At 45.7% G+C, this 18,321-nt stretch overlaps 1 protein-coding gene across 1 annotated transcript; it reads right to left on the reverse strand.

Moving 5' to 3' along the window:
- Nucleotides 1-4,590: 4,590 nt before the first annotated feature.
- On the reverse strand, nt 4,591-8,429 carry zgc:112001 (uncharacterized protein LOC550384 homolog). The gene has a single exon (XM_048536482.2). It carries the CDS (start codon nt 7,368-7,370, stop codon nt 6,495-6,497), a length of 876 nt encoding a protein of 291 aa, XP_048392439.1. The 5' UTR covers nt 7,371-8,429; the 3' UTR covers nt 4,591-6,494.
- Between the last annotated feature and the right edge of the window lie 9,892 nt (nt 8,430-18,321).

Below are 18,321 nucleotides of genomic sequence, written 5' to 3' on the forward strand. Positions count from 1 at the left end.
GAAACTTGGTTGAAGGGTATTGACATGATTCTCTCAAAATGAAGCCTCACCATTTTCTACATCACTGAAAAGACACTCACCAAACATACAAAGCCTTTATAGCTACAAAGACAAACTACCTTTACTTATCTCCACACCTTGCCTGCAGCCTTTGAAATCATTGATCATACTATTCTCCTCCAAAACCTCGTCACTCATCCAGCTGGGCAGGATCATACTTGCCTCATTGCATACTTATATAATCATAGCCAGACTAACACAATCGTTTCTCTCCTGCATCAGGACTGCAATCTCCACAAGGTTATATTTTTTCCCTTCCCCCTCCTATTTCTTACCCTGCCCTTGGCCATCCACTCTCTTGGTTTTAAATCCAGGCTAAGGCTGCATACCTTTACCTCATCACTGTTAGCGAATATTCAGACTGTTTGCCTGATACATGACACTGCACGCACAAACATTGCGACAAATTAAGTATTCGGAAGACTGAAGCCAATTCATGCACTTCCTACCATGAACAGTTCTCTAGCAACCTCCCCTCCCTTACAACTTTCTGAATCCAAAAGAGACTACTCACAACCTCGGTATCACTTTAATCCAGATGAGTGTCCAATCATCCGTCAGTACCATCACCATGACAGCTTATATTCAACCAAAACATTGCCTGACTGGTTGGTATCTGTGCTCATTTGCTGCTAAAATCCAAATCAAAGACTTCTTTATTCATTCAAGAGATGTGAGCTTTGATGGATGGGCTAAAACCTATTGCTATCCCTGCTTACTCTCGAAAAGGTGGCTTTCCTGAAGCACTGCAGTCCATTTGGTGTAGGTAGATCTACAAAGCTGTTAGAGAGGGAGTTCCAGGATTTTGACCCGGCGGCACTGAAGGAACAGCAATATATTTTCAACTCATAATGGTGAGCGTGGAAGGGAACTTGCAGGTGGTGGTATTCTCATGTGTCTACTGCTCTTGTCCCTCTAGGTGGCAGTGGTCACATGTTAGGAACGTGTTCTCGAAGGAGCCTTGGTGAATTTTTGCAGTGTATTGTGCAGGTGGTACACACCGCTGCCACTGTGTGTGTGTCAGAGGTAGTGTATGTTTGCATATATGGTACTAAGTAAATCGGATTTGTCCTGGATGGTGTTAAGCTTCTGAATGTTAGAACTGCAGTCATCCAGTGGGTCATATTCCATCACACCTCTGATCAGTGTCTGGAGAAGTTCGATAGGCTTTGGAGAATCTGAGATAACAAGTTGTAGAGCTGAATGAACACAGCAGGCCAAGCAGCATCATAGGAGCATGAAAGCTGACGTTTCAGGCCTGGACCCTTCTTCAGAAATGGGGGAGGGGAAGGGGGTTCTGAAATAAATCGGGAGGGAGGGAGAGGCGGATCGAAGATGGAAAGAGGAGAAGATAGGTGGAGAGAAGACAGACTGGTCAAAGAGGCGGGGATGGAGCCAGTAAAGGTGAGTGTAGGTGGGGAGGTAGGGAGGGGATAGGTCAGTCCAGGGAGGATGGACAGGTCAAGGGGCGGGAGGAGGTTAGTAGGTAGGAGTTGGGGGTGTGTCTTGAGGTGGGAGGAGGGGATAGGTGGGAAGAAGGACAGGTTAGGGAGTTGGGGACAAGCTGGGCTGGTTTTGGGATGCGGTAGGGGGAGGGGAGAAAGAATGGTCAGTCCCCAGGAAAGGACTCACCATCCCCCCCACCCCCCACCCACAACCCACACATCAACAAATAACAGTCACGTTTGGATGTTGAGCGGTTTTTCCGCCGTCTCCGCCTCCGGGCTTACTTCTTTAACCGTGAGCCTAACCGTCCCTCTACTGACCCGTTCTCCCACCTCCAATGCACCCCCTCCTCCTGGACACCACCCCAAGGCCTCCTACCCTCCCGCAACCTCGTCATCTCCAATGGCCATTGTGACATCAATCGCCTCGTCCTCTCCACCCCTCTCACCCACTCCAACCTCTCCCCCACAGAACGTGCAGCCCTCCGCTCCCTCTGCTCCAACCCCAACCTCACCATAAAACCAGCGGACAAGGGAGGCGCAGTTGTAGTATGGCACACTGGCCTCTACATCGCTGAGGCCAGGCGCAAACTCTCCGACACCTCCTCCTACCACCCCCTTGATCATGACCCCACCCCCAAACACCAAACCATCATCTCCCAAACTATCCACAACCTCATCACTTCAAGTGACCTCCAACCCACAGGCTCAACCTCATCATTCCCCAACCCTGCACTGCCCACTTCTATCTCCTTTCCAAAATCCACAAACCTGACTGCCCTGGTCAACCCATTGTTTCAGCCTGCTCCTGCCCCACCAAACCTATCTCCACCTTTCTGGACTCCATTTTCTCCCCTTGGTCGAGGAACTCCCTACCGATGTCCATGATATCACTTCCTCCAGAACTTCCAATTCCCCGGTCCCTAATACCTCATCTTTACCATGGACGTCCAGTCCCTATACAACTGTAATCCCCAAACAGATGGCATAAAAGCCCTCCGCTTCTTCCTGTCCCGCAGGCTTGACCAGTCCCCTTCCACAGACACCTTCATCTACTTGGCCGAACTCGTCCTCACCCTCAACAACTTCTCTTTCAATTCCTCCCACTTCCTACAGACAAAGGGGGTGGCCATGGGTACCCCCATGGGCCCAGGCTATGCCTGCCTCTTTGCAGGTTACATGGAACAATCCCTCTTCCGTACCTACACTAGTCCTAAACCCCACGCCTTTCTCCATTACATTGATGACTGTATCGGCGCCGCCTCATGCTCCCACGAGGAACTCGAAAAGTTCATCCATTTCACCAACACTTTACACCCCAATCTTACGTTCACCTACCTTAAGTTCACCTGGACGATCTCTAATACTTCTCTCTCCTTCCTGGACCTCTCTGTCTCCATCTCTGGCAGCCAACTGGAAACCGATATCCATTTCAAGCCCAGCGATTCCCACAGCTACCTAGAATACACCTCCTCCCACCCACCTTCCTGTAAAAATGCCATCCCCTAATCTCAATTCCTTCGCCTCCACCGCATCTGCTCCCAGGATGAGGTATTCCACTCCTGTACATCTCAGATGTCCTCGTTTCTCACAAACCTCAACTTCCCCCCCTCAGTGGTCAAGAACGCCCTCAATCCTGTCTCCCACATTTCCCGCAATTCATCCCTCACACCCCCTCCCCGCAATAAACAACGAAACACTCATCCTCACGTACAATCCCACCAACCTCCGGATCCAACACATCATCTTCTGACACTTCCGCCATCTGCCATCCGACCCCACATTTTTCCCTCCCCACCCTTATCTGCCTTTGGGAGGGACCACTCTCTCCATGACTCCCTTGTCTGCTCCACACTCCCCTCCAACCCCACCACACCCAACACTTTTCCCTACAGCCGCAAGAAGTGCTACACCTGCCCCTACGCCTCCCCCCACCCAACCCCCATCCCAGGCCCCAAGAAGACTTTCCACATCAAGCAGATGTTCACCTGCACATCTGCTAATGTGGTAGACTGCATCCTCTGTTCCTATTGTGGCCTCCTCTACATCGGAGAAACCAAATGGAGGCTTGGGGACCGCTTTGCAGAACACCTACACTTGTTTCACAGTAAACAAATGCACCTCCCAGTCGCAAACCATTTTAACTCCCCCTCCCATTCCTCAGACGACGTCCATCCTGGGCCTCCTGCAGTGACACAATGATGCTACTTGAAGGTTGCAGGAACAGCACCTCATATTCCACCTGGAAACCCTGCAGCCCAATGGTATCAATGTGGACTTCACAAGCTTCAAAATCTCCCCTCCCCCTACCGCATCCCAAAACCAGTCCAGCTCGTCCCTGCCTCCCTAACCTGTCCTTCCTCTCCTCTCCCCTCCTCCCACCTCAAGACACACTCCCATCTCCTGCCTACTAATGTCATCCCGTTCCCTTGACCTGTCCATCCTCCCTGGACTGACCTATCCCCTCCCTACCTCCCCACCTGTGCTCACCTTTACTGGCTCCATCCCCGCCTCTTTAACTTGTCTGTCTCCTCTCCACCTATGTTCTCCTCTATCCGTCTTCGATCTGCCTCCCCTTCCCTCCCTATTTATTTCAGAACCCCCTTCCCCTCCCCCATTTCTGAAGAAGGGTCCAGGCCTGAAACGTCAGCTTTCATGCTCCTATGATGCTGCCTGGCCTGTTGTGTTCATCTAGCTCTACACCTTGTTATCTCAGCCATAGAAGGGTAGTGGCTTTTGGAAATAGTAGTTCGTGTCTTTTCAGCCCTTATACTTTTCTAAGTAGTTTTTGCTATGATATTAGCATTTGATTCAGTATCATAATGTATTGTACCCTTTAGCAATGATTAGTCCACCAGAATTGCTATTTCCCTGCATCTGCCTGCAGTCTGCAGCTTCACAGAAGTCTGACATGGTTATATTTAATTATCAAAATTTGCACAAAAAAGTTCTAGAGCATCAATAATTCCATTCCAAATATACAAAATGACATTTTGGCAAAAGAGTTTCTATTTGAATTTTAACATTACTAACCAAGACATTTGTCAGAATTTTGTCATATTTATTTCTTTTTAATAAACTCATTCCACACTCATGCATATCAGCGATACAAAATATGTCTATTCCTACTTAGACATGCATCTATAATTCGATTATAAATTATTTACTGCATTGCTATCCAATATAAATCACTAGCTAGTCACAGATTTACAGCAACACTGTTTTAGATACATGAAGTAGTTTTATAGAAAATATCTTGTCTAGCTTTTCTACATGTGACTCCAGACATATAACTATTTTGTTGATTCTTAACTGCTCTCTAGGCAATTAACTATGGGCAGTAAATGCTGGCCCAGCCAGCAATGCCCACATCCTGTGAACAAATAAAAAGAAAATTCAGTGAACTCCATGGACTTGAACCTTCTTAGTTCTGTAATGTTCTTCAGCCCTGCACATGAGCTGAAATATCTATGCTCTTTTAATTCTGATCTCTTGTCCATCCCTGATTTTTGTTTCATCTTTTGGACCCATGCCTTCACCTGCCTCAAGGCTCTGAGCTTTGGGTTTCCCTCCATCAACCTTACTTCCTTGCTCCACGTTTCCTTCTTTATGATAATCTTTTAAATCTACAAGCTTGGTCAAGATTTCGGTCATCACATTTAAGATCTCTTTAGATGAAGTTGTATCAAATAGAAGTAACTCGGGGTGGTTTATTACATTTAAGTTGTCATATTATTACCTGTTACTCTACTTTTTATCATACCATCTTGTCAACAAATGGACAGAAAGATTAAAATACATATGCATGTAGTCATACTGGTAAATATTAATACCACATGTCCTTTACTGATATTGAAAACTCTTCTATTGTTCATGAACCAGAAATTAGTAGCATCTAGTTCATAATCAGCCATGTTCAGCAAGTGATTAAAATATTGGCTATCACAGCTATATTGTTGCAATAAATATTTGAATGTAATTATTTTATATTAATTAACAAATATACATGAATAGAAGTTTCAGAAAATAAAAAGTCTGTTAAATGTACATGTAAAAATTATTAAAATCCTCATTAATGGGTATGTACACTCGTGAAACAATCATTAGAATATAAATTCATAAGCTTTGGCACTAATTCAAATCTTAAATACAATTTATTGGCTCTATAGTTCAATGATGTTAATTTTTGTATTGATAATAAGCATGCACATCTATTCATTTCATATTATTTTCTCTGTTATAACAATAGTTCACCCATATATTTTGCTAGTGTTTCTCCGGAGTACTTGAAATTGATTTCAAGATTTTCGCCACAGAAATACTCCCTTCTGGTTGGGATTAGACCACACAAGCACACGCTTTTAAAATAAGGCGCGTTGCGTGCTGAAGGCTAAAGCAGCGCATTCCATTATGAAACCGAAAAAGAACTGGGTTACTTTAAAATATCTATCCGGCAACGATGCACGCCATGCTAATATGTGTTTTTTTTTTGCCAAAGTTAAACTTCATTTTCTTTACTATCAACTCACGTTCTATGCAATGGCAGGAATCCAATCCACAGCCAGATTTCATACAGAATACATACAGAAATTTACCATCTGCATGTACTGCACTATATTGAACCCGACCACGCAGTTGCACAGAATGGAGTTGCAATTTTCCTCTTAGATTTGATTCAGGCAATTTATCATTAAGCAGCCGAACATAGCAATTCTGTTCAGCACCTTCCGTATCCGGTATTTTTGTTAAAAAAAAACATGCTTTTGCATATTATCTGTCAGCTAATTTTTTCATGTCCATGATTTTCAAGCTTGTACTTAAGAACACGTGATGGGATGACCCAGCTAAAAAATCTATAAGAAAGTATAACACGCCATGCAGTATCATTAGAGGACTATTTTGTATTTGATGCAACAGCATGCTCCGGCAGAAACAATTAATTCACGTTCAAAAATGCCTCTCAGAGAAAATTCGAAGTCTTTCGGTATGCTACAGGACGTCCACACAGCGGAATGTCGACATTCCTAAAGGCAACGGCTTTAGGGACTGGGGTATGGGCAATTCCTTAATGCAGGCTGGGAATCGAGACGGTGGTAGGCATTTTAAAATGCCCTGCATGGAAATGAGGAATAAAGTGGCGGGTGTTTTCCCGCAGAGGTAGTTGTACTTCTCCTCTCCCAAAAGCCCATTCCATTCTTTCGGATTGTCTTCCAGAACCCTCTTCATTTTGAACTGCAGACTGGACATGAACAGCAGCAGCTGGTCGATGCACAGCTTCTTGGACTCGACGTTGATCTTTGACACCCGAAGTTGCTCCAGGATGACATCCAGAGGGGTCAGCCCTTTGCTGTCCACGATCTTGGGTGAGGCGCCGCTGCCCAGCAACATGAGAACAGTCTCGGCCCTGAGCAGCTCACAGGCTAAGTGCAAAGGGGTCTTGCCGTCTTCTATGTGGAAGCAGCCTTTCCTGTTGATGTAAGACTTGAAGCCCGGGAGTTGGTGCGTTATCTTCAGGATGAGGCCAAGGATGTCCTTGCGGTCATACCTGACCGCCATGGCGAGGTGAGGGGCAGAGGAAGGGCAACAGCAGAAGCGATCCCCAGGTACCTCCAGTGCCTCGTCCGGGTAATGAGTTAATAAGTATTGGGCGTACGGGAGGTGATTGTGTACCACTGCGTATAGGAGGGCTTCTGAAGGCGAGTAAGTGCGTAGGCTGGTGTTGTCTTCCCAGTAAAACGATTCCATAGTCCTCATGTCCTCTAGCATCCATGCGGGCTTGTGGTCTCTAACTGCCTGGTAAAACATATAGGATAGCAACTTACACTGTCTTTCATCGTCCTGGCTGGAAGCTGAGTTGCTGCACATCCTACAGGGAAACACGCCAGCTAAAGTTGTCCACTCAGAGATTGCCAGATGGTCTCCTTATTCCTTTATCTCCCTTTTTGTTAAAAATAAAAGAATCACTCCTTACGCGAACCCAAGTGTCAAACCGGTCCCGTGCATTTTCACTGCAGTCTTGTGCAACAGCCTCATCCGTCCAACGTGTTCAGGTTTTCATTGGATCCACATTCGCCTCCTTCGGCTTCCCGGAAAAATCGGCGAGGAGGCAGTGGTCGGGAGGCGGGTAAAAGAGAATCAAGCCAGTAGTGGGATTCAGACGGAGCCGCATTGGAGCTGGCAGGGAGCGAGTTGCGAGCAGTGGAAGGGGAAGGCAGGGAGGGAGCGAGCTAGTGAGGCTGACGGCAGGGGAGGGGGAAGGGGACACAGCAAGGCAAAAGACGCCGCGGTCTGGCTGCCAGCGCCGCTCCTCTTCGCTCATCTGCTGTGCAGGCGCCGCTCGGTGGTGTGCAGCGCCGACCCACGGCTCTCTCTCCTCCGCCTCTGCGAGCGGTCCGCCTCGCCAGGGAAACCCGGGGCCACCAGGCTCAGCGTGCAAGTGATGCCCGGGCGGCACAGCGGACACGAAGGGCAGAAGTAAAGGGATAAGGGCAGGCGAAAGTGGCACCGTATAGCCGGCACAGAATAAGAAAGCATAATGTGCAGAGAACGTAAACTGGAAAATTAAGAGGGAAGGACAGCACGAAGAAGAGAAAAAAAAACAAAAAAAAACCCGAGGGAATTCAGAGAAGGGGTTAAAAATGGGAAATTAAATGAATGTTAAAATGCAGAGACAGGTTGTACAGATAGATATACAGGAGGAGGGGGGTGGGTAATTATTAAAGGGAAATGGCCTGTGAAGCTTTATATGAATGAAGTGATGCAACAAAAGGACATAATATGACCGGTCAGGTTAAAATAAGTTGCTGTTGGACGCCTGGTGCAGAGATGCACAGTTAATATCTGAACATGCTGCTACTGTCTGGCTTTTCCCAAGTCTGCAAAACACACACGAATTCTTGTTTGCAACATTCGGCGTTTTGTGTCAAACGCGAGCATCATTAGCAGCGTGTGTCACAGCACCCTGTGGAGCTCTGTGTTTATTTTAACAAGGGCGCAGCGTCAAGGACAGAACAAGGTTAGAAAGTGATGTGAGAAAAATACAACACTGGCGCTGGTCAGGATGAGCCGGGGGCTCATTCGGGTTAATTTAGGGTTTTCGCCAGTTTGCGCATCTTAGATCCCCGCCCAACATTGAAAACACCCCCCCCCCCCCCCCCCCCGACACACACACACACACACACACACACACACACACACGCTGCAACGACAACCAGAGATCGGAGCGCCGGATTTTCCGGGCGATGGCAATCACACAGGGTCACTGCGGTATTCCCTTGTGAAAGAAGGGAGTACCACGTTGCTCGGGGATTGCGTTCAGGACGCCCACAAGAATGCGGGTCCAGGGCACTTTCATTCCGACAGCGCTGACAGAGGAAGGCAGACCACGCCCGTCTTCACAGCAGGCAGCTGCCGTCTTCTGACACCTAAAAATAGGGACCTGAGAGCCGCTTTGCCAGCTGCTGTCAAACAGGAGGTACATGAAGTCAGTGTGACCTTAGGGTGCTAGGAGGGAAGGGAAGCCGGGCAAGTAAGGTGCCAGGAAAGGAGGGGGATAACTGGCAAAGTGCCAGGCTTAGGAATGAGTAGGGGTTACCACACCAGGGGAGTGGGGAGCAGGGGAACTGCCTCGGTAAGGTGCCAGCTGGATGGGGAGGGTAATGTGCCAGGTGTGTAGGATGCCATGGGGGAAGGGCAATAGGGTACTAAGTGGCAAATGATGCAGTGTTAAATGAAGGTTGGGGTGGGTGGGAGAAATTGGGTTCCTAAGAGATAGAAGCAGGAGTAGGCCATTTGGCCCACTGAGCCTGCTCCATCATTCATTAAGATCATGGCTGATCTCTCTGTGGTCTCAGCTCCTCCGGTGTGCGTTATATCCGTAATCCTTAATACCCCCAGCATGCAAAAATCTGTCTTAAATATATTTAATGAATCTGCTTCCACTTCTTCCCTGGACAGAGAATTCCATAGATTCACCACTCTCTGGAAAAAGCAGTTCCTATTCATCTCTATATTTACTCCCCCTAATCTGAAGGCAAAGTCCCTTAGTCCTGGTCCCAGGAAACAACTTCCCTGCCTCTATCTTATCCATCCCATTCATAATTTTGTATGTTTCTAAAGATCCCTTGTCATTCTTCTAAATTCTAGCCACTACAGTACCAGGTGGCTCAACCTCTCCTCATTGGGTAAACTCCCTCATCTCCAGAGTCAGCCTGGTGAACCTCCTCTGCACCACCTCTGAAGCCAGTACATCCTTCCTTGAGTACGGAGACTAGAACTGTACACAACATTCTGAGTGCGGCCTCGTCAACACCTTGTACAGTTCCAACAGAACCTCCTTGCTCTTAAATTCAATCCCTCTAGCAATGAAAACCAATATTCCATTTGCCTTTCTTATCATCCTGTTGTACCTGTAAACCAACGTTTAGTGATTCATGCACAAGCACTCCTAAGTCCCTCTGCACAACAGCATGCTGCAGTCTTTCCCCCTTTTCTAATAATCTGATCTACAATTTTCATTTCCAAAGTGGATGACCTCACATTTACCAACATTGTACTCCATCTGCCAGACCCTTCCCCAATCACTTATCCCACTTTAACCTCTCTACACTCTCCACATCCTCCTGTACCATTTGCCTTTTCACTCAATTTAGTGTCACCAGCAAAACTAGATATGTTACACTTGGGTCTTCTCTTCCAAATCATTTATATATATCATGAACAGTTGTGGGCCCAACACCGACCACTGCTGTGCTCTGCACACCATGAATCTCCAATCAGAGAAACACCCATTTATCCCAACTCTCTGCTTTCTATTGCTTAACCAGTCCTCTATCCATGCTAATAGACTCCCAGCAACTCCATGCAGCCTAACCTTATGGATGAGTCTTTTATACGGCACCTTATCAAATGCCTTCTAGATATCCAAGTACACATAATCCATCTGTTACCCTCTATTCACCGTGATTGTTACATCTGCAAAGAATTCCAGTAAGGTTGTCAAACAAGACCTTCCCTTCCTGAATCCATGCTGCCTCTGCCTGATGGAACCCTTTCCATCCAGGTGTTTTGCTATTTCTTCCTTAATGATAGGCTCAACCATTTTGCTGACTACAGACATTAAACTAACTGGCCTGTAGTTACCTGCTTTTTGCCTACATCCTTATCTAAAACAGTGGCAAGATATTCACTGATAATGGGAACTGCAGATGCTGGAGATTCCAAGATGATGAAATGTGAGGCTGGATGAACACAGCAGGCCAAGCAGCATCTCAGGAGCACAAAAGCTGACGTTTCGGGCCTAGACCCTTCATCAGAGAGTCTGATGAAGGGTCTAGGCCCGAAACGTCAGCTTTTGTGCTCCTGAGATGCTGCTTGGCCTGCTGTGTTCATCCAGCCTCACATTTCATCAGCAAGATATTCACTATCTTCCAGTCCACGAGGACCTGCCCAGAGTCCTGCAAATTTTGGTAAATTACCATTAACGCATCTACTACAATTTCCACCATTTCTTTCAGCACCCTGGGAAATATTCTATCAGGACCAGGGGACTTACCGAACTTTAGACCCTCTAGTTTGCTCAGCAGTACCCCTTTTGTGATAACAACTGAATTGAGGTACTCACCTCCCATTGTATTCTTAACATCATTCTTTGGCATGCCATTTCAGCATCACCCAATATTAATTCCCCCTTCTCATCCTCAAAGGGACCTATGTCCACTTTAGCCACCCGTTTCAGATTTATATATTTATAAAATATTTAACTATCTGTTTTTATATTCTGTACTAGTTTGCATTCATAATCTATCTTTCCTTTCTTTATGGTTTGCCTCATGGTTCCTTGATGCTTTTTCCCAAGTTTTCCCAATCTTTCTGTTTCCCACTACTCTTGGCAACTTTGTAAGCCTGAGCTTTTAATTGGGTGCCTTCCTTTATTTCCTTAGTTACCCAAGGCTGGCTGTCCCTACTCTTGCTATCCTTGTTTTTAACTGGAATATACTTGTTTTCAGCACCATGAAAAATCTCATGAGAAGTCTTCCACTGTTCCTCAATTGTTCCACCATACATCTTGTGTTCCCAGTCTAGCTTAGCCAACTCCTTCCTCATCCCATTCTAGTCTCCCTTGTTTAAGCAGAAAACCACAGTTTTAATTGATACTACTTCACCCTCCATTTACATTCAAAATTCGAACATACTGTGATCAATCTTTTCAAGAGGATACCTAACAATGAGATCTTTAATTTACCTGTCTCATTACACAGGACCCGTTAAGATTTCACATTCCCTTGTAGGTTCGGTATCATGCTGTTTAAGAAAGTTATCACAATGAGTTCTGTGAACTCCTCTTCAAGACTACCTCTACTGAATTGATTCACCCAATCAATGTGCAAGTTGAAGTACCCCATGACTACTGCTGTTCCATTCTTACATGCGCCAGATATTTCTTAATTTATTGTCTGTGCCACTGTAGCATTATTACTGGGTGGCCCATAGACTACTCCCACCAGTGACTTCTTCCCCTTACTACTCCTAATCTCCACCCAGATATATTCAACATTTTGGTCTGTAGATCCTTTGTCATCTCACTATCACTCTGATCTCAACCTTAATTAAGAACACAACCAGACCTCCCTTACCTTCCTGCCTGTCCTTCCACATTACGTGAAACCCTTAGATTTTTAGTTCCCAGTCATGACCATCCTGCAACCACGTTTCTGTAATGGAAACCAAATCATACTCCTTCTTACTGATTTGTACAACAAGTTCATCAACTTTGTTTCAAATACTACGGGCATATACTCATTGTCCCTTTAGAATCTAGTAATCATCTTGTCTTTTGCATTTGATTCTGTTCTCCAATTTTACATTTTTCTTTTGCAACTTTTGCTCTGGTCTCTGCATTGCTTCCTTTTGCCTTTCTGCAAGGACTCCTGCCCTCCTGCCATTTTAGTCTGTCCTTCCTCAGAGTCTCCCTACTGATTGCATCTACCTTTAACCAACTTCTCCATCTTCTAAGCTAATGCTTTTGTTCCCATTTCCCTGCCAACCTAGTTTAAAACCTCCCCAACAGCTCTAGTAAAGCTGCCTGCAAGGATACTGGTCCCTCTCAAGTTCAGGTGTAAGCTGTCCCTTTTGTACAGGTCATATCTTCCCCAGAAGGGATCCCAATTGTCCACAAATCTGAAACCCTGCCCCCTGCACCAACTCTTCAGCCATGCATTCATCTACCATATCGTCCTATTCCTGCCTTCACTAGCGCGTGGCACAGGTAGCAATTTAGAGATTACTTCCCTTGAGGTCGTGCTTTTTCAGCTTCCTTCCTCTGTATTCATTTTTCAGGACCTCAGCCCTTTTCCTAGCTATGTCATTGGTACTGATGTATAACGTGACTTCTGGCTGCCCTCCCTCCCTCTTAAGAATGCTGTGCACTCAATCGACATCCCTGACCCTGGCCCGGGAGGCAACACACTATCTGGGAGTCCACAGAATCTGCTGTTTGTTTCCCTAACCAATTAATCCACTATCACTACCACTCTCCTCTTCTCTCCCCTTCCCTTCTCAGCCACTGAGCCAGGCTCAGTGTCAGAGATTTGGCTACTGAGGCTTTCCCCTGGTAGGTTGCTCCCCACAATAAGTATACCGCTTTGGATACCGTTATGGAAGAGAACGGTCATGGGGATCCCTGCACTGTCTGCCTATTCCTTTCCCCTCTCCTAACCATCACCCAGCTATCTTCATCCTGTATCCTAGATGTAATTACCTCCTTGTAACTCCTCTCTATCAACCCCTCAGCCTCCCAAATCATCCAGCTCCACTTGCCTAATGTAGTCTGTGAGGACCTGAAGCTGGGTATACTTGTCACAGGCAGTCAGCAGGGACACTAGTAGTGACCCTGATCTCTCACATCCTGCAAGAGGAGCATTCGACCACTCTACCCTTCATCCTCACTGCTGTAAAAGCTAGGAACAATGGAAATTGTCATAAAAACCTTACCTGATCCTCACTGCAGCCTCCTGTCACCGAAGTCTTGCGAAACCTCTATCAGTTAGTTAATCCCTGATTAAGTAACTATTCTGCAGGGTGCAGAGAAAGTGGGTGGGGATTTTGGTTCAGATTGGGTTGTCCAGTCAAGTCTGGTCCTGCAGGGTGCAGGGGTGATGGTGGTGTAGGTCAGGTCAGGTCAAATCCAGAGGTAGAGGAGGTTGCTGGGTTAGGTCAAATGGGATGGAGGGGCGGGGGGGGGAAATGTGGTGTTAGGTCGGTGTTTGATGGGGGGTTGTCGGGTCAGGTCGAACAGAGGGAGGGGTTTGTCAGGTCGGGCCTGGTGGGGAGTGAGGGGGTCGGATCAGGTCAGTTGATGAAGGGGGTGGAGGCATGGTCAGGTCAGGTCCAGTAGCAGGGTGTCTCCGCTGGTCTGGCAGGGAGGAGTGGAGCAAGGGAATCAGGTTCTGGGTGGGGCATTGAAGTAAAGGAAGAGGGGTAGGGGCTGAATCCTGGGTTGGGGGAGGATTGTCAGGTTAGGGTCTGGGATGCTATAAGGGGTCTGAAGGAGGTGCAGTTGTGTATGTGTGCGGGTTTGGAGTTTAAGTATGGGATCAGTTTAATACTTACTCAGGAGTTAGACAGTGTATTCAACAGTCTTAACTTTTTCTGGAGTAACCATTTTGTTTCATTGGAATGACTCAAAGTCTCTGCTATCCACAGAGGGTTTTGGAGGTTTCCAGTCATAGAAGAATTACCCAGCGGAAAGGTCATTTTCATGGACAGTTCAATTGGGGGCTGCCATAATGCCCATCTCCTATCTTCACTGGCATAACAAAAGCTCGAGGAACAGAAAGTCTGGGGCAATGTTTCCTACATCTTTAATGTTGATTATTTAAAACTCACCCTCCCCAGATATAAAAGCAAAATATTGTAGATGCTGGAGATCTGAAAAAGACAAAGTGCAGAGAAATTCAGCAAGTCTGGCAGTATCTGCAGAGAAAGAAACAGTTGATAGAATAGAATCCTTACAGTGTGGAAACAGGCCCTTCAGCCCAACAAGTCCACACCAACCCTCAGAGTATCCCACCCATGCCTATACACTGGTAACCCACTTAATCTACACATCCCTGAACATGACGGGCAATTTAGCATGGCCAATCCACCTAGCTTGCACATCTTTGGATTGTGGGAAGAAACTGGAGCACCTGGAGGAAACACAGGCAGATACAGGGGAGAACTTGCAAACTCCGCACAGTCGCCTGAGGGTGGAATTGAACCCAGGTCCTTAACGCTGGGAGGCAACAGTGCTAACCACTGAGCCACCATGCCGCTGTTTTGCCCTGCTAATAGGAAAGATGTTCTTAAATTGGAAGAGGTGTAGAAAAGATTTACAAGGATTTTACCAGGACTGGAGGGTGTTATGTCCAGAAAACACCCATAAATCATCCGGCCTGAAACTTGTTTGCTGTGGTAGGAGAAAGGAGCTGGGTATTCCATCGTTGCTAACTTACTCCATTACATGCCCTTCCTGCCACCTGCACTGCTACCACAAGGGAGAAGAAATGTCCTCACAACCATTGTATCAGGTTGATAATCTTTCATCAGAACAGAAGGTAAGTTATTTATTTAAACTAATGGAAATGAGAAAGGATAGGAAGAGCAAAAAAGTGTTATCTGTAATAGTTCATCGTCTCCACTCTAACATAAGATTATTTGATGCAAAAAGAGTATGGTGATACATATAGTTAAGGTTCTGTCCAGGTATGAATGGGTGTGTAATAAACTTCTAAACAGAACAGGAAAATCTCCCCTTCCCCCACTGCATCCCTAAACCAGCCCAGTTCATCCCCTCCCCCCACTGCACCACACAACCAGCCCAGCTCTTCCCCCCCACCCACTGCATCCCAAAACCAGTCCAACCTGTCTCTGCCTCCCTAACCGGTTCTTCCTCTCACCCATCCCTTCCTCCCACCCCAAGCCGCACCCCCAGCTACCTACTAACCTCATCCCACCTCCTTGACCTGTCCGTCTTCCCTGGACTGACCCATCCCCTCCCTACCTCCCCACCTACACCCTCTCCACCTATCTTCTTTACTCTCCATCTTCGGTCCGCCTCCCCCTCTCTCCCTATTTATTCCAGTTCCCTCCCCCCATCCCCCTCTCTGATGAAGGGTCTAGGCCCGAAACGTCAGCTTTTGTGCTCCTGAGATGCTGCTTGGCCTGCTGTGTTCATCCAGCCTCACATTTTATTATCTTGGAATCTCCAGCATCTGCAGTTCCCATTATCTCTAGGAAAAGACCAAGACAGGTCATGGACAAAAAGGTCAGAGTTAGACCAAGATGAAGAACTGAAATGACATGTGACAGGAATTACAAAGTCATGCTTGTGAATGGAACAGAGGCGTTCCACAAAGTAATCACTCAGACTACATTTGGTCTTTCCAATACAGTGATGACAACTGACTAAATTGAAAATTGTACAGGTAAATCACTGTTACGCTAGGAAGGAGTGATTGGGGTCTTGGATGGCAAGATGGGATGTGAATAAGCAGTTACTGTATGTTGTTATTGTGCAGAAGGGTCCTGGAGGGAAGGGAGGGTGTGGTGAAGTGGTTAAGTAGTGGATCAAGCTATCATCGAGTCAGTTCTCTTTTTAGAAGGCAAATTGGCAAAGGGAGAAGAGATGGGCTTAGCAATGTCATCATTCCTTGTATCAGCTGTGGAAGTTGCACCTCTTACTCATGGTGCACCAGACTGCTGCTGCAGTTACCTGCAGACCATTTAGGCAGAATATAAGGGATTTGCATTTGTAGTCAGTGGTAGATTTCTTTACATGGGCAAAAATATTTTAAGTCTCAACATCTGTCAAGTATATGGTCAGACATGCATCTCTAGGATCTGGCTAATCAGTCACAGAATACTCTATAGAACCTGTGACCAGTGACACGGAATTTCCTAAGTAGACAGTCATCTCCATTAGCAAGAGTTAACTGATGAATATGCATAGTAGGGGAGCAAATTGTTATGATGGAAACTTATGTTGATCCCGGGAACAGTAGGAAACTGCTGTAAATCCATTTAGATAATGTTAATGCGGGGAGAAAACTAATGATATAAATGGGCCTTCTACATTTGAATATAACTTGACATTAAAAATAAATAATTTAGATAAATCATTTTGTGTCAGTACGGTATACAATGTTATGCGTAAACAAATGTCTTTGTACTTAAGTCTAGATTTACCAAATCCAAACTCCCGTGGAACTCTTTTCATCCACTTAAAATCACAGTACTGCACACAGCAGTCAAGATTATGTTTTAAGTCCAATGTGGTTCTATTAGAACGCAAAATTACATCCCCAGGTATTGCCAGTTTCCACCAATTATGCATTTCAAGTAGTCTCCTCAAATTAAGTATATTTCTGTTTGTACAAAGGCACTACCAGACAGCTCCTGAAAAATTAAAACATTTAATTTACAATGATACATTCAGCATGCACAAATTAAAGTAATAAATGGTTTAGTATAGTCATTTTAAAAACCACTTCATCAGTATCAGGTTATTCACTTATAAATGTACAAAAATACAATTTTTGTATGATGAGCTCATTATATTTAGAAAAACTGCAGCAGTTTATCACTTTTTGGTAGACCCAGACATTATCCTATAGAGTCATACAGCGCGGAAACAGACCCTATTGTCCAACCAGTCTACACTGATCGTAATGTCAGCAGTGAATCACCTGTACGCTGTCAAGCTACCTGATTGCACCGGTTCCAAGGAGAACGATATGCTCACAATTACACAAGTGGAGTCTTAGAAGATCAGTGCCATTTTAAGCACATTGGCAACTGCATCAAAAACAGAATTGTACCTCATGTTATTGAAGCTTTGGTGCACAGTTCCCTCTGCAGCAGCTGTCCCAGGTGTGGCTCACTGGCTCTTCTATTTCCAGCTCCAACTCCACCTGTCTGGTCACAATTCTACTGCATGCCTCTGTACTCCCTGAGACATTGTACCTGAGGGTTGACTTACAAATGCACCTCTTGATCATTGAGACACCCTGCCTGTAGCACACAAGTCACTGGCCTTCAGTTCTCTGAAGTCCTGCCTTGATGCTACCTCGCTGCTTCGGATAGTTTACATAAGAAAAACATTGTGAAATGTTAGAAAGCTAAAATCAAAATGGCAAAACTGCTGGAAATACTCAGTAGTTCTGATAACATCTAATAATATCTATGCAGAGAGATGCTGTGAGCATTTCCAGGACTTATGCTTGTTATTTCATCACATTGCTTAACTTGGCAGTGAAAGACAGCTCCTTGTCTCACTACACACTTATTTACGCACATCTCCCAATGCAATCAGCCCCATCTCCTATCCCACAGTGAGATCTCAATCATCGCTCATAGCTATTAGAAAGTTCCTAATGGTAGAGAACAGAAACCCCACAAGGATGAATTCCAGGATTCCTTTGCCATTCTGTTAAAATGGGAGGATCTTCTTTGGTCAATATGTTAATATTACATCGAGGAAGTTTCAATATACACTAGCCAGAACTAGCTGAAAGGCCTTATATGCACAGCATGGGCTTGAGGCATTTCTCACATTCATTCAGAACAAGTTATAATTAAAGAGGTTTTTTATCCCTTGAGTTTAGAAGATGAATGTTGAAGGAATTGAGAGTATAGAAAGACAGAAATTATTTCAGTTCTGGTTGGGAACAGGGCATGCAAAACATGGGGAAAACCTTAAAATTGGAGCTAGCTCAGTCACAGTTGATGTCTGGCTACACTTCTTCACACAAAGGGTAATTGAGAAATCTGCCCCTCT

The sequence above is a fragment of the Stegostoma tigrinum genome, chromosome 9 (genome assembly GCF_030684315.1).
Source record: "Stegostoma tigrinum isolate sSteTig4 chromosome 9, sSteTig4.hap1, whole genome shotgun sequence".
In the NCBI taxonomy this organism is placed as follows: Eukaryota; Metazoa; Chordata; class Chondrichthyes; order Orectolobiformes; family Stegostomatidae; genus Stegostoma; species Stegostoma tigrinum.

What these genes read in the sequence shown, in the direction of transcription:
- zgc:112001 (XM_048536482.2), bottom strand. Translation starts at nt 7,370, where the DNA reads ATGTGCAGCAACTCAGCTTCCAGCCAGGACGATGAAAGACAGTGTAAG.